Consider the following 12,747-nt stretch of genomic DNA (forward strand, 5'->3'; position numbering starts at 1 on the left):
GCAACATGATTCTGTGTAAACATTTAACATGTGTCGATTTACTCTACCTTAAGTCTGCATGCGGAATGTATATTAACAATCTCCAGTCAATATTTTCACTTATTTATAAAAAATTAAATTCAACAGCAATCCTGAGTCTACAGAATTCTAAAAGGAGCTGTTCCAAGGAGGGATGCAAGGTTCCTTGAGGCTCCTACTGATCAATCAGCTTAACTGAGTTCATGGAGAGATCACTGCTCAAACAGACCCTGATGGAGGGTGGGAGCCCTGCCCTAGTGCATTTTTGTCATTATATAACCTAGAGTAGGAATAAACATAAGTCCTTTGCTTCTTCCATTAGTTGAGGTTTAGGCTTTACTGTTAATATACCTCAGCGATTCACTGGGGTAAAGAAAGGGCACTGCTGTCTCATTGGGGGTTTCTTTCAAGCCGTACCCTCCAACCACGACACACTTTACTTCCGAATGCCACCTATACCATCCTCCCCCTTCTGACTTATCCTGAAATGTGCCTGAATTATCTCTGCCCTACTACTTGTTAGGGAAAACTAGGAAGCACAAGATGGGTTGAGGGTACTAACCATCAACCTCCTAACTCCGCCAAGCTCGCGTGCTCCTACTGTAGATCACACTGAAATGTACACAGAGCCCCTGAACTGAACCCGGAGGAGGGGAACAGGAGAGCAGATGCGGGATGGCAGCCTCCAGCCCCTCTGTTCCTCAGTTACCTTTGGATAAACAAAGTGATGACTCACTCAGATTTAGAAATGATACACTCAGTATATTCTTAATGTCAGGATGGGTTTCCCTCATGGGTCCAGGTCACTCTGCTTTATTTTGTTCAGGTAGTACCTGACGAAGGACATTTTTAATAGCAGACTTTAATAGCATACTATGAATGGTGATAGATGTTAACTGGACTTATCATAGTGATCATCATATAATATACACAAATATCAAATCACTACTATGTTAACCTGAAACTAGTACATGATGTCAATTACCACACACACACAACACACACACACGCACACACACAGAGTTTAGTAACTCCCTAAGATAAAGAGGGTAAGTTTGCTGGAAAAAGCCATAAGATGCATTTCAGAGCCACCTGTAAGTACCGATCAACCATCCATCTCAGAATTCACCCCCAATAATTCTAGTCTCCAAATGTGTTATAATACCCATGAGCTCACCCTATAAGAAAGAAAACTAGATTTTTCCATTGCCTAACACTTTGTATTCGTTTTAATCCACCAATTATCAGACACGACTGAAGTGACTTAGCAGCAGTAGCAGCAAACTTCTAGGAATTTATAATTTAAGGAAAATTATACATATGATTGGGAGGAAACAAACAAACAAAAATAACGCAAAGGTCCAACCAAAGGTAACCTAAATAAGAAGAAATAAATTATACATATCCAGTAATGGAATAATATGCAGTCATTAAAAGTTATACAAGAATATTTTATGATATGGAAATAAGTTTAGTGTACACTCACTGTTAAGAGAAATAGGCAAAAAATAAAATTCATTAATTCTTAAACCTAAATAATATAAATGACATAAACACAGCAATGCATAGAAAGCCTGAACAACTATATAGCAGGATGTTCACAGCGGTCATTTTTGAACGGTGGAACTAGGGGTGAGTTTTGTTTTCTTTCTATTTGTCTGTATTTTAATAATTTTCTGTGATAATGATGCAAACAAGAAAAAATAAAACAAGAAAATTTGCTGACATAAATGATTATTTTTTTTAAAAGAAAAAAGTAAGGCAAAGAGAAACTTGAATCCTTTACCACAGGAAATCTTAACAAAGGCTCAACCTTGATTAAATAGCCAAAGCTTCTAAGCTTCTTAATTTCTAGGAAAGGACCAAAGTAGGTTGAAAGCAGCCAGGTTAGAAACTGCGGATCTGCCAGCCCTGGACATCCTAACCTGTAATTTCTTCTCAACCCCCAACAGCAAGGCTTCTCCACAAGTACCAGAACAACCTATCACTGTGAAGACACAAGAGAGCCCACTGCCAACCCGGGTACAATAGTAATGTTCCTCAGCCTTCACTGTCCATGGGCCTCAGCCTGGAATCTTACTAAAGTACCGACTCCAAAATTTGCAGAGATTACACCACGGTGGCCAGTGGTCCAGCGATTCTAACAGAGGGAACCAGCAAACTAGACAGATCTTGACTTTCTGACTCACAACCTAGACTACTCCCTAAAGATCCAGATGCTCAGGCTGTGGGCCAGGAGTAGTAACTACACGTTCCAGTTTCTCTATTTGATGTTTTCACATCTCGGGGCCTTGTTGATCTAGAGTTAACCAACTCCTGGAGAGAGTAAAGGACTCACCTGTGAGAAGGCCTTTCACAAGCAAACCAACCAGTCCAAACCCCAAGGACCTCCTTCACCTCCTCTCACACTCAGGGCCCCTATTCATCTTGCCCTCGTCACCCCAGGGCCAGGAACCAGGCAATTAGGGACAGGGCCTCTGCCCTAGAGCCTGCTGGAATTTTTCAACTTGCCAATCCCGAGCCTGCTTATCCTGTCTCACCTGTCTCTTCCCAAGGCATCACAATCAAGACTCCAGTCCACACCCTTCCCTGCTCCTCTGTCTCTGACCCCCCTGGTGCTTGCCCCCTGCGGGCCCTCTGGCATGGCGTGCGCCCCCGATGGGATCCATGAGTATAACAAGCATCTTTTCAATAACAGTCATTTCCTGCTCTGTTGATCTCACCTTACCCGAACAAGAATAAAACACCAGTCTGCTTCTGGAAGAAGAAACCTCGCAGGTCCCATGGTCATTCGGAGCAATGACAACACATAAAAGAGGGGCAGATGGCACCAAAGAATTAGGAACACTCACCCATGGTTAAAAGCCAACTCAGTGATGGTAAGATACCCAGAAAAGGATTACCAATAAAACTCTTAAAACACCCATTGCCACCTTCCACGTACCTCTCGCAGTGGGATAATGAGGCTACACAGGTTCTCCTCCTTGCTGGTGAAGCAGATATAGTTCGTGGACACAAACATCTGCCCCAAAATGTGCATTTTGTTGAATGGAGTCCAGAGGGTGCAGTCTGTGTGGCCATCTAATTTTTCATCTTTGGGCAGCCGGAAGAGTGCACGGTACCTCTCACTCTTGGCCCTGGCGTCCAGATCACTGGAAAACAACAGTAATAACTCTCCCCACAAGAGAAAAGTTTGAGTACCTCTCAATGACGCGGCAACAGAGATTTCCCGGCCCATCTTTCCCTTCCACCTTGTCAGACTTATTTCTACCTTCTTGGCTTTCTGCTGGAGTTAACTCCAATGATGACCCAAAAGCATAATAAAATCATTTTAATATATTTAGGTCCCCTGTGTAGTTATTTTACAATCAGTATCTGTAAATGTCAAAGAATCTTAGGAAAACAAGGCCTAGACAGGAAATAATTCTCTTTCTAAAAGAATACAGTAGTTTCTGAAGAGATGATGACATTTATACTCATCCGCAGCCACTCTCGGGGCCTTATCTTTTAAGAATGACCTAATGAGGATGCACATAAGCCACACGAACCTGCAGGCTGTCGGCGGTCACCTTGAATAAACAACAAAACTGCCTGAAACACAGGAACAGCCCACCTCCTGGACAACCAGAGGGTCTAAGCCCAGCTGGGTCCTCCAGTGACCATGAGCTTTTCTCTGATGGGTTCCTTCTTCCTGTTCATCATTTAAACATCTTTGCTCAAGCTTTTAGGCCACTTCAGCCCCTGATGATCCAGTTTCTGGCTTCACAAGGCAAAGACAGGCCCTCCAATTCCCTCCCTTCTATCTCTAAAACTGCCTCCATCCTCACCTCCTCCTTCTTCTTTTGCCTGTTTTGAAGGGAGAGGTTATCAGCACACACAAGCATCCTTCTGCATTCTGTGAGATCCTTTTTTTTTTTTTTTTTGGGTCGCTTTGCTTGGTATGTGGGATCTTAATTCCCCGACCAGGGATTGAACCTGAGTCCCCTGCATTGGAAGCACAGAGTCCTAACCACTGGACCACCAGGGAAGTCCAAGATGCCACTTTTAAAATTATTCATTTTCTTCTGGCTTTATCTCCATGCTCCCTTCTGTCTTTGTGCTACCCTCATCAACAAACTTCCCACCTGCCTACTTCATACTACCTTCTGTTCAAATGTTTTCATTCTAAAACAGAGCAAACCCCCTATTTTACCATTGAATTTCTCGACAAAGCAGTCTGTACTGACCTAATTCCCTTGCCTTGCCTTTCACGTGCATTCAACCCACCACAGTAACCCATCTTCTTATCACTCTATCAAAACATGTCTCAAATCAACAAAGGCGTTTTCATTACAGTGACCTCTTGTCAGGTTTCAACCAGCTGTACAGCAACAATGGCCAATTCCATTTATCCCACTGAACTGATGTCTAGTTAGACGCCCTGCAGGCAACTCAACTCAACGTGATCAAAATTGAATCCTCATATCCTTTGGACACGCTCTCCCTTCCCTCGTCCCCATCTCAGTTAGGGGTGATTCCATGCATACCATCACACATTAGAACGTCAGCTTTCCCCCTGCCTTCTCTCTAGCCTTCACTCTCACATCCAGACTTCCGGGCTTCTCTGCAGCATAGCCTCATCCCATGCCCAGCCACCTTCCATAAATGTTGATGAGCTTACTTTCCTCTGTGCTTTCCCCTTGTGTTTCCCTTACCTTATTGTCCCTCTGCCTGAAATAATATGTCTAAAGTAATACTCATCCTACTGACTGAGTAATTTTGAGAGCCCCGCTCTGAGCAGCTCCATGGAGAGGTCCTTCTCTGCCCATCTCCCTGTCTGTGCACTCAAGGTGCTCTGCTCTGAGCACCAAAATAGGTCCCAACCTATAGTGCTGGGGCTGGTCATGTCTACCTCACTTGCTGAACAGTGAGTGCTTTAGGCAGTCTTTCTCAGTTTTGTATCTATACCCAGAAAAGTGTTCTGAACCCTTGAAGCTGTTCAGAAAAGGTTAACTTTCATAAATGAACAGATGGGTTCTTGTTTCTAAAGTCTGTAAGACTTCAGGTCTCTGTCACCTACCGTTTTAGGGCAGACACTTTCTTAGGAGATTTCTTTTTCAGTTTGGGCAGGGATCGATCTTGTTCAAAGCCCTCATTGTCTAAGAGCTGCCTCATGGCGATGTTGGCGAGCTGCTCCATTAACTTGAAGGTCTCATTGATGTTGAGGAATACAGAGAAGAAATGCTCGCTAGACCTCGTGCTCACTTTGATCACATCGGGTAGAAGCAGCGTGGCATTCTTCTCGAGCTGAGTGATGTCCACCCACCGGATGACCAGCTTGGCTGAGCACAGAGAACGAGGCTGGGTCAATATGTGGCTCCTTAAAATCCTTTCAAGATACTGGAAATCTCATACCACCACCCTCCAATTTCACAGAACTCCTATGAGCTTATGTGCTTATATTTATTAATATTCTGCTTGATAGTTTCAAAAGACAAATCTAGACCACAAAAATTCTGAGTTATGATTATTATGGATTTAAGTCCCTGTCTACTCAATGAATTATACCTTTGGTCAATTTTTATTATCTCACAATCAAGTAGTTTACAGCAACGGAGCCAAAAATGATTGAATTCAACTGTCAAGTCATCACAAATCAGTTACAACTGCAGATTTACTACTGTTGATGTTTAGATATGGTTTACATTCAGGACAGGCAAAAACCTCAGTAGCCTTTCAAAAGCTTACCTCTGAAATTCTAGGGGACTCACCTTCCCTTCCCATCAGAAAAGAATAAAAGCAAAGGTGATTAATACTGAGGTACATCCAACCCTGTCGGGGGACCTTCCCCTTCCAGTAGCTGCAGGAGTAATAGTTGACGAGTTTCTCTTCCTCGGGCATTCCAAACAGCCGATGGAACTTCACAATGGCTTCCTTGAACTTCTCTGTGTCATCATCTTCCTTCACGTCGTTGATTTTGTTATACTCTGCAATGATGCCCTAAGAAGGCATAAAGCACAAACACACAACTCGTATCTCTATCACTACAACTGTTTCTTTTCCGTGTGTTGTACATACTGGCAAGGGAAAAAATTTTCTTCTAAGGGACACTTGAAAAAATTGAATTATTCTCAAAGCCAACTCCCCAAACCGAAGCCACTTAACAACCAGCATTTATGTCTAAAAGATTTCTGAAGAGCAACACAGATCAATGTAGAGCAAAGAAAGACCAAAACACATGCCATTAACTGATTATTAGCCACAGACCCACCGTCTCTCGGCCATGAAAAATACCAGGAACCGGGATAAAAGGAACAAGCCACCATATGAACAGAAAAGAGGTGAATACTGGAGTGGAAATTATATAAGACACACCGTTTTTGGTCAGTTGCACAGGAAATAAGATCTCTGCAAGACAAGTAACTGGCTTAACCTACTGCTTAATCATTTTAGCAGCTTGAGGGGCTGTTTGTTACCCAGTTCCTTCATAATTCAATGAAAAATGGCTTCTACATATGTCTCCTGAGGGAAAATGTTCCTTGAAATTCCACCTTTGACTTTGTAATCACCAAATCCCTCTTACCTCATCTCCATTTTCTCTGTTCACAAGGTACAGTGAGATAAACATGAGCTCTGGAACATGAATGTCTGGGGTTTTGATCCCAAAGCTGCCACTGCAGTTCCCTGTGAATTTGGGCAGCCTCATACCTAGAATTCCTGCCTTTGGGCTTCCAGTGAATTCTGGATGCTCCCTACAAATATATCTTCCCCAAACTTATTGTAAGTACAAAATTCTTATTATCAAAATTGTTTCCCTACAATCCCCATGTAAAATCCAACATTCTAGACCACGCACATTTTTGATCCAACCAACACTGCAACACTTGTTCCCACTGCACTGCACTTGACAAGATCCAAAGCACAGTCAGGGCCTGGATACGTCATCTGTATGCTTTTCACCTTCTTGCCTGCAGTCCTGTCATTCATTCTGAGGGCATAAAATCTAGAGTAAGACTGCTGTCTGTTTCACTAATTCTGTGTGTACTTAGTCATGTCGAACTCTTTGTGACTCCATGGACTATAGCTCACCAGGCTCCCCTGTCCACAGAATTTTCCAGGCAAGAATACTACAGTGGGTTGCCATTTCCTCCCCCAGGGGATCTTCCCTACCCAGGGATCAAACCCTCGCCTCTCGAGTCTCCTGCATTGGCAGGCAGATTCTTCACCACTGTATCACCCATCACTAATCCTACCTAATCTCAAAATCCAGTCCAATTCCCAGCTCTTTACAAACGCTTCTCCCAAGTATAACTCTTCTTCCTCACATTAAGTACTGTTGATCCTCTGTGCCTGATGTAGTGAAATTTTTTAATACATATGATGTCCTGAATTTTATTTTCATTGCCAGACTGTCCACTCCAGTTGCCAGCGGCTGTGATACTAAGGAGTGATGGCAGGAGGGAAGGGGGAGAGGGCTTTGTCTTCCATCCTCTCCATCACCATTCAATTCTAGTGGAAAACAAACATGTAAACAACAATCAAAACAGCAAACACAGCCCTGGACAGGTCTTCAGCCTCTTGCCACCTCTTAGTCCCTTTGCATAGTCCAGCAATTACCGGAGTGGCTTCCCAATGGGCATGCCATCAGGAGTGTTTCTACACTGTGATATATTCTATACAGCTACTTTCTGAAACAGAGATTTGACAACAGCATCTCCACCATGAAAATGTCCACAGTCTATCAGTGTAAAAGGGGAAAAATCCAATCTTCATCTTGTGACAAAGAACCCCTTCTTGATCTGCCCAAATCCACCTTTCCAGGTTCAGTGTAAATATCACATTTTCTATGAAACTAACCAAGTCTGGCATAAGTACCAGCATTCTCGTCTTTATGTTCTCTTAATTTCTATGTTGGCTGAAAGTATTTTGTGTATATGTCCCCTAACCACTAAATATGCTTTTCAAATACAATGTCTCAAAAAGTTTTTACCGACAGCAGCTAGCACCTAAGAGATATTTAATTTAGAAAAATTTATTATAAGAGTATATGTTGGGACTTCCCTGGTGGTTCAGTGTCGATGCAGGGGACACCAGTTCGATCCATGGTCCGACATGCCGAGGGGCAACTAAGCCTGTAAACCACCACTAATGAAGCCTGCATACCCAGAGGCCGTGCCCGGCAACCAGAGAAGCCAGAGCAACGAGAAGCCCTCGCACCACAACAAAAAGTAGTCCCTTCTTGCCTCAACTAGAGAAAGCCCGCACACAGCAATGAAGACCCAGTGCAACCAAAACTAAATAAATAAATAAGATTAAAAAAAAAAGAGTACATGCTGTCTTTCCAAATAAACGTGTATCTTAAGGGGCCCTATCTTAGTTTTCATTGTGACTTCCAGAGTCACAGATTTCTAAGTCTAAAATTGCTTAAGAGTTAGCAAAATCAATTTGGAAAACTAAGTACCAAGTTGCCGACTCCTGTTCTTCTGTTTCACGGGAGGGCTGAATGGCGTCGGAAGTAGCAATGCATTTCCCTCAGAGGCTCTTAAGGTAAGGCTGTTCCCTCTAGTTACTTTTGGTACCACTCCACCAAGAGAATAGAGAGGCTGCTTCGGGGGAAGCCAGGGGAGACACATTTTGGACCTGCTTTGGGGGTAAGCAGGCTCTGGTGGCGTGCTATTCCAAGGAACTGCAGACAACCAGCAGGGAGCATGAGGGCCCTAGACGTCTGGGTGGGGAGGAGGAGAATCCAGTTCAGAGAGAAGTGGGATGAAAACACCTGTTACAACTGGCAGATATATCTGCAGCCTTTGTGACATGTCTTTTTTTTCAGTTGGAGTATAATTGCTTTACCAGGCTGTGTCAGTTTCTGCTGTACACCACCACCAGTCAGCTATGGGTATACATATATCCCCCTCCCTCTTGAGCCTCGCTTCCACCCTCCCATCCCACCCCTCTAGGCCACTGACAAATGAATGGGTAACGAAGATGTGCAATATATATACACAAGGGAACATTACTCAGCCATAAAAAGAAACATATGGTCATTTGCTGTGATGTGGATGAATCTAGAGTCTGTTATACAGAGCGAAGTAAGTTAGAAGGAGAAAAGTGAACAGCATATATTAAGGCATATATATGGAATCTAGGGACTGTCTTGGTAGCTCAGCTGGTGAAGAATCTGCGGGCAATGCAGGGGACTCCAGTTTGATTTCTGGCTCAGGAAGATCCCCTGGAGAAGGGACAGGCTACCCATTCCAGTATTCTTGGGCTTCCCTGGTGGCTCAGACAGTAAAGACTGTGTCTGCAATGTGGGAGACCTGGGTTCGATCCCTGGGTTGGGAAGATCGCCTGGAGGAGGGCATGGCAATCCCCTCCAGTACTCTTGCCTGGAGAATGGACAGAGGAGCCTGGTGGGCTACAGTCCATGAGGTCGCAAAGAGTCAGACACAACTGAGCGACTAAGCGCAGCACAGCACATGGAATCTAGAAAACTGGTACAGATGAACCTATTCACAGGACAGGGATGGAGACACGGGTGTAGAGATGGGACCTATATGACACTTCAGAGCTATCAATACCTTCACAGAAGGGGAACCAAAAACATGCAAGAAGGAGAAAGGAAATGAATGAGTGAATAGGTGAAAGGGACAGAATGAGAACAACTAATGTGAAGTTGCAGTTGGGTCCTTAGGCAATGCCAACGGCCAATCAACTCCGAGTGCGCATGGAGACCCTCATGCCTAATGTCCGCTGTCCTGTAGCAAGGCTCTGCCCTGAAGTCAGAAGAATACTAGAAAAGAGCAATGTAGAACAAACCAAATGACACCCATATGTTTAGAGAGAAGGAACATTAACTTCAAACTACACTATCCAAGGGGCTTCCCCGGTGACTCAGACAGTAAAGACTCTGCCTGCAATGCGGCAGACCCAGATTCAATCCTTGGGGTTGGGAAGATTCCTTGGAGGAGGGAATGGCTACCAACTCCAGTATTCTTGCCTGGAGAATTCCACGGACAGAGGAGCCTTTCGAGCTACAGTTCATGGGGTCACAAAGAGTCTGACGTGAGCGAGAGACCAACACTTTCACTTTTTCATGCTATCAAAGAGCTAATAAGTACTACATATCTAGAAGGCTCGTTGAAATTTTTAAAAGAAAATTTCTTTAAATATGAGAGGATTTATAAGGACATAGAGGTGAAAAACATCACTAAAACACATTAATATCAACAGACCAGGCCTCACCAACTAGTTTCAACAATAAGGATAATAATCCCTAAAGTTCCACTTCCAACTTTCCCAACTTCAAGAAAAAAAAGAGGGTTCACAATGCAGAATCTCTTCAGATTACTGTAACTTTAGCCAGGTGGACCAGATGATGGAACAAAGGGATGGAATGATCTCCTTCCTGTATGTTCTATGCTGTTCTTGCTGGTTAGTTACTCAGTCATGTCCGACTCTTTTGCGACACCATGGACTGTAACCTGCCAGGCTCTTCTGTCCGTGGGATTTCCCGGACAAGAATATTGGACTGGTTTGCCATGCCCTCCTCCAGGGGCTTTTCTTGATCCTGGGATTGAACCTGCATTGGCAGGTGGATTTTTTACCACTGAGCCACTAGGGTATATATGTTCTATAGGTTCTTCATAATATGAAATAGGTCACCCCTGTTCTAGGCAACAGCTCCATGTAATTTTGTAAAATTGCTACAGTCCAAATATTCAGGACATCCAGTACAAAGAACATTGATAGGTAGTTCATAAAAAGGGGAACATTAACTTAGCAAACATGAAAAAATATTCAACTTCATAATCAAAGACAAAAATGAAAACAATAAGACACCAACTTTTACTTAAATTTGCAAAACTACTTAAACAATTATAATGCTGAAAGCAAGCAACATTATAATCACACAGGGATTCTAACATACTGACAATATCTACTAACGTCCATTAAAAGCATTTAAACTTAGCCCATTAACCAACATTTTGTAATCTATCCTAAAGAGGAGAAAAACTATAAGAAAAGTTACATATGAACAGAAGAATTCATTGTATTATTGTTTGTACCTGACTCTCACTAGTCTAAAAGCTAGGGAGACTTACTTAAGGAGGAATAGTAAGGTCAATTATGGGATAATATTTAGTTATTATAATAACAGCTAAAGTTATACAACAATATAGTAGATATTGGAGAAAAAAGATATGATATAAAGTTATATGTATAGCCAGACTACTATTAGGATAAATAAGCATACGAGAAATCTAAAAAGAAAAAAACAAAAGTTACCTATGGTGTTTGGATTGTGGTTGCCTCTGCAGTTAATTATAACATTTGTAATTTTAAAAAGTTAATTAGGTCTCGAAACAAGTAAGTGTGTTGGTTCCCTTCATTACTGGACAATCTGTGAGTGCTTAAACCATCTATTTGCACATGAATGATTTTCACACATAATTGCATTAATAGCAATTCCTTCCTCATAATTGGTTTCAGGGGAATTAAACCTGACACTTTTGATGTAATGAAAGGGTAAAAAGAATGGCTATTTGACCCATAATTTGCTCCTGCTTTATTTCTCTTATTACTTTTTAAAAAATTTTACTTTACAATACTGTCTTGGTTTTGCCATACATCAACTTGAATCCGCCACGGGTGTACATGCGTTCCCAGTCCTGCACCCCCCTCCTACCTCCCTCCCCATACCATCTCTTATTACTTTTAAGCTTCAGTTTCTTCCTACCACTTCTGATTTGTGCCTATTTCCCAAAGACAGTAACACTTGAGGGAGGACAATGAAAAGCTATGACAAATCTAGACAGTACGTTAAAAAGCAGAGACATCACTTTGCCTGCAAAGGTCTGCATAGTCAAACCTATGGTTTCTGCAGTAGTCATGTACAGATGTGAGAGCTGGACCATAAGGAAGGCTGAGTGCCGAAGAATCGATGCTTTTGAATTGTGTTGGAGAAGACTCTTGAGAGTCCTTTGGACTGCAAGGAGATCAAATCAGTCAATCCTAAAGGAAATCAACCCTGAATATTCTCTGGAAGGACTGATGCTGTAGCCGAAGCTCCAATACTTTGGACGCCTGATGCAAAGAGCTGACTCATCGGAAAAAACCCTGATGCTGGGAAAGACTCAAGGCAGGAGGAGAAGGGGATGACAGAGGATGAGATGGTTGGATGGCATCACTGACTTGATGGACATGAGTTTGAGCAAACTCCGGGGGATAGTGAAAGACAGGGAAACCTGGTGTACTGCAGTCCATGGGGTCGCAAAGAGCTGGACACGACTGAGAGACTGAACAACGAAGACAAAAAGGTAACTGAGAGCCTCAGCAGTGACTCCTGGAAGGAGAAGACCCCTCCTGTCTCTGTTTCCCCACCAACCACTGCCCCCTTTCACCCAGCCCCTCTATGGAGTCCTCAGACTCCCCCACTTATATTACTTCCCAGAAATTCAGACACACGACTCAAACCAAAGGAAGATTTATCAAGTCTGCTTGGTTTTATCAATAAGTTCAGTTCAGTCATTCAGTCGTGTCCGACTCTTTGTGACCCCATGGACTGCAGCATCCTAGGCCCCCCTGTCCATCACCAAGTCCCAGAGTTCACTCAAACCCATGTCCATTGAGCTGGTGATGCCATCCAACCATCTCATCCTCTGTTGTCCCCTTCTCCTCCTGCCTTCAATCTTTCCCAGCATCAGGGTGTTTTCAAATGAGTCAGCTTTTCACATCAGGTGGCCAAAGTAC

The 12,747-nt window shown here is 43.1% G+C and overlaps 1 protein-coding gene and 1 non-coding gene across 2 annotated transcripts in view; both read right to left on the reverse strand.

The window, feature by feature from the left end:
- TBC1D9 (TBC1 domain family member 9) overlaps positions 1-12,747 on the reverse strand; it is a 121,470-nt gene that overhangs the window by 39,042 nt on the left and 69,681 nt on the right. The window contains exons 4-6 of the mRNA XM_018061559.1: positions 5,769-5,997; positions 5,078-5,339; positions 2,963-3,170 (exon numbers count right to left, since the gene is read on the reverse strand). Coding sequence (XP_017917048.1) covers positions 2,963-3,170; positions 5,078-5,339; positions 5,769-5,997 — 699 coding nt within the window. The remainder of the gene's footprint in view (positions 1-2,962; positions 3,171-5,077; positions 5,340-5,768; positions 5,998-12,747) is intronic.
- Positions 3,973-4,045, reverse strand: TRNAG-UCC. Its single transcript has one exon. It is a non-coding gene; the product is annotated as a tRNA-Gly (tRNA).

The sequence above is a fragment of the Capra hircus genome, chromosome 17 (assembly GCF_001704415.2).
Source record: "Capra hircus breed San Clemente chromosome 17, ASM170441v1, whole genome shotgun sequence".
Lineage (NCBI taxonomy): Eukaryota > Metazoa > Chordata > Mammalia > Artiodactyla > Bovidae > Capra > Capra hircus.